The sequence below is a fragment of the Calidris pugnax genome, unplaced genomic scaffold (genome assembly GCF_001431845.1).
Source record: "Calidris pugnax isolate Ruff unplaced genomic scaffold, ASM143184v1 scaffold532, whole genome shotgun sequence".
Lineage (NCBI taxonomy): Eukaryota > Metazoa > Chordata > Aves > Charadriiformes > Scolopacidae > Calidris > Calidris pugnax.
Window position 1 is genome coordinate 30 of NW_015091225.1, and position 2407 is coordinate 2436.

Consider the following 2407-nt stretch of genomic DNA (forward strand, 5'->3'; position numbering starts at 1 on the left):
GCCCTGTCACCTTCTGGGGCTGGCCTTGTCACCCCCCCGGGGGCTGTCCTTGTCACCCTCCCAGGGGCCAGTCCTGTCACCCCCCCTTGGGGCTGGCCCTGTCACCCTCTGGGGATGCCTTGTCACCCCACCGGGGGCTGCCCTGTCACCCTCTGGGGGTCCTCTGTCACCTCACCAGGAGCTGGCCCTGTCACCCACTTGGGGGCGGCCCCTGTCACCCTCTGGGGGTGCCCTGTCACCCCACCGGGGGCTGGCCTTGTCACCTCACTGGGGGCCAGTCCTGTCACCCTCTGGGGCTGGCCCTGTCACTCTCTGGGGGTCCTCTGTCACCCCCCCTTGGGGCTGTCACCGTCACCCTCTGGGGGTCCTCTGTCACCCCCCCTTGGGGCTGGACCTTTCAGCTTCTGGGGGTGCTGTGTCACCCCCCTTGGGGCTGGATCTGTCACCTTCTGGGGCTGTCCTTGTCACCCTCCCAGGGGCCAGTCGTGTCACCCTCTGGGGGTGCCCTGTCACCCCCCCTTGTGGCTGGCCCTGTCACCCTCTGGGGGTCCTCTGTCACCTCACCGGGAGCTGGCCCTGTCACCCACTTGGGGGTGGCCCCTGTCACCCTCTGGGAGTGCCCTGTCACCCCCCTGGGGGTTGGCCTTGTCACCCTCCCAGGGGCCAGTCCTGTCACCCCTCCTTGGGGCTGGCCCTGTCACCCTCTGGGGGTGCACTTTCACCCCCCCTTGGGGCTGGCCCTGTCACCCTCCAGAGGCCAGTCCTGTCACCCTCTGGGGGTCCTCTGTCACCCCGCTTTGGGGCTGGCCCTGTCACCCTCTGGGGGTCCTCTGTCACCCCCACCAGGGGCTGGCCTTGTCACCTCCCAGGGGCCAGTCCTGTCACCCTCTGGGGGTGCCCTGTCACTCTCTGGGGGTCCTCTGTCATCCCCCCTTGGGGCTGGCTCTGTCACCATCTGGGGGTGCCCTGTCACCCCCTTGGGGCTGGCTCTGTCACCCCCAGGTGTGGACCTTTCACCTTCTGGGGGTGCTGTGTCACCCCACTGAGGGCTGTGACCCTGTCACCCTCTGGGGCTGTCTCTGTCACCCCCAGGGGCTGTCCCTGTCACCCTCTGGGTGTTCTCTGTCACCCCCCACCTTGGGCTGGCCCTGTCACCCTCTGGGGGTGCACTGTCACCCTCCCAGGGGCTGTCCTTGTCACCCTCCCAGGGGCTGCCCTGTTACCCACCCTGGGGGCTGGCCCTGTCACCCTCTGGGGGTCCTCTGTCACCCCCCATTGAGGCTGGCCCTGTCACCCCCCCTTGGGGCTGGATCTGTCACCCCCAGGGGCTGTCAGTGTCACTCTCTGGGGGTCTTCTGTCACCCCACCTTGGGGGTGCTCTGTCACCCCCCTTGGGGCTGGCCCTATCACCCTCTGGGGGTGCCCTGTCACCCCACCGGGGGCCAGTCCTGTCGCTCCCCAGGGGCTGGCCCTGTCACCCCCAGGTGTGGACGTTTCACCTTCTGGGGGTGCTGTGTCACCCCACTGAGGGCTGTGACCCTGTCACCCCCGTGGGGGCTGGCCCTGTCACCCCTCCCTCCCCTCCGCAGACACCAGGCGATGGCAGGATGGAGGGGACGGTGACAGAGCCGGTGGCGGAGCCGGTGCCGGTGGCAGAGGAGGAAGAAGAAGAAGATGAGGAGGAGGATGATGAAGATGAAGGTGACCTGGCGGGGCGGTTCCTGCGGCTGGAGCGGGAGCAGGAGGCGCTGCTGCGGGCGCTGCCCCCCTTCGGGGACCCCGTCAGCCACGTCTACCGGCCCCTGGACTACGCCTGGGAGCCCCACTGCGACTTCGTGCGCCGCTACTGCCGCACCCCGAAACGCGTCCTCTTCCTCGGCATGAACCCCGGCCCCTTCGGCATGGCCCAGACCGGGGTACGGCACCGGGAGGGGGAAACTGAGGCACGGACGGGGCTGGGGCAGTGTGTGTGCCCCCCATGGAGCCACAGGGGGGGAAACTGAGGCACAAGGGTGCTTTGGGGTGCTTTGGGGGCATCACTATGGGGTCTCAGGTGAGGGAAACTGAGGCACAGATGGGGTTGAGAGTGGTTTTAGGGTGGCTGGGGCTGGGGCACAGCGTGTGTGCCCCCCCTGGAACCACAGAGGGGGAAACTGAGGCACAAGGGTGCTTTGGGGTGCTTTGGGGGCGTCCCTGTCCATCCCTGTGGGGTCTCAGGTGAGGGAAACTGAGGCATGGATGGGGCTGGGGCACAGCGTGTGCCCCCCCTGGAACCACAGGAGGGGAAACTGAGGCACAAAGGTGCTTGTTGGGGGCTTTGGGGCGTCCCTGTCCATCCCTATGGGGTCTCAGGTGAGGGAAACAGAGGCACAGATGGGGCACAGTGTGTGTGTGCCCCCCCTGGAAC

General features: G+C 67.8%; 1 protein-coding gene across 1 annotated transcript; it reads left to right on the forward strand.

The window, feature by feature from the left end:
• The first annotated feature begins 1592 nt into the window (after positions 1 to 1592).
• On the forward strand, positions 1593 to 2365 carry LOC106898556 (single-strand selective monofunctional uracil DNA glycosylase-like). The gene has a single exon (XM_014959857.1). It carries the CDS (start codon positions 1608 to 1610, stop codon positions 2001 to 2003), a length of 396 nt encoding a protein of 131 aa, XP_014815343.1. The 5' UTR covers positions 1593 to 1607; the 3' UTR covers positions 2004 to 2365.
• Positions 2366 to 2407: the final 42 nt, after the last annotated feature.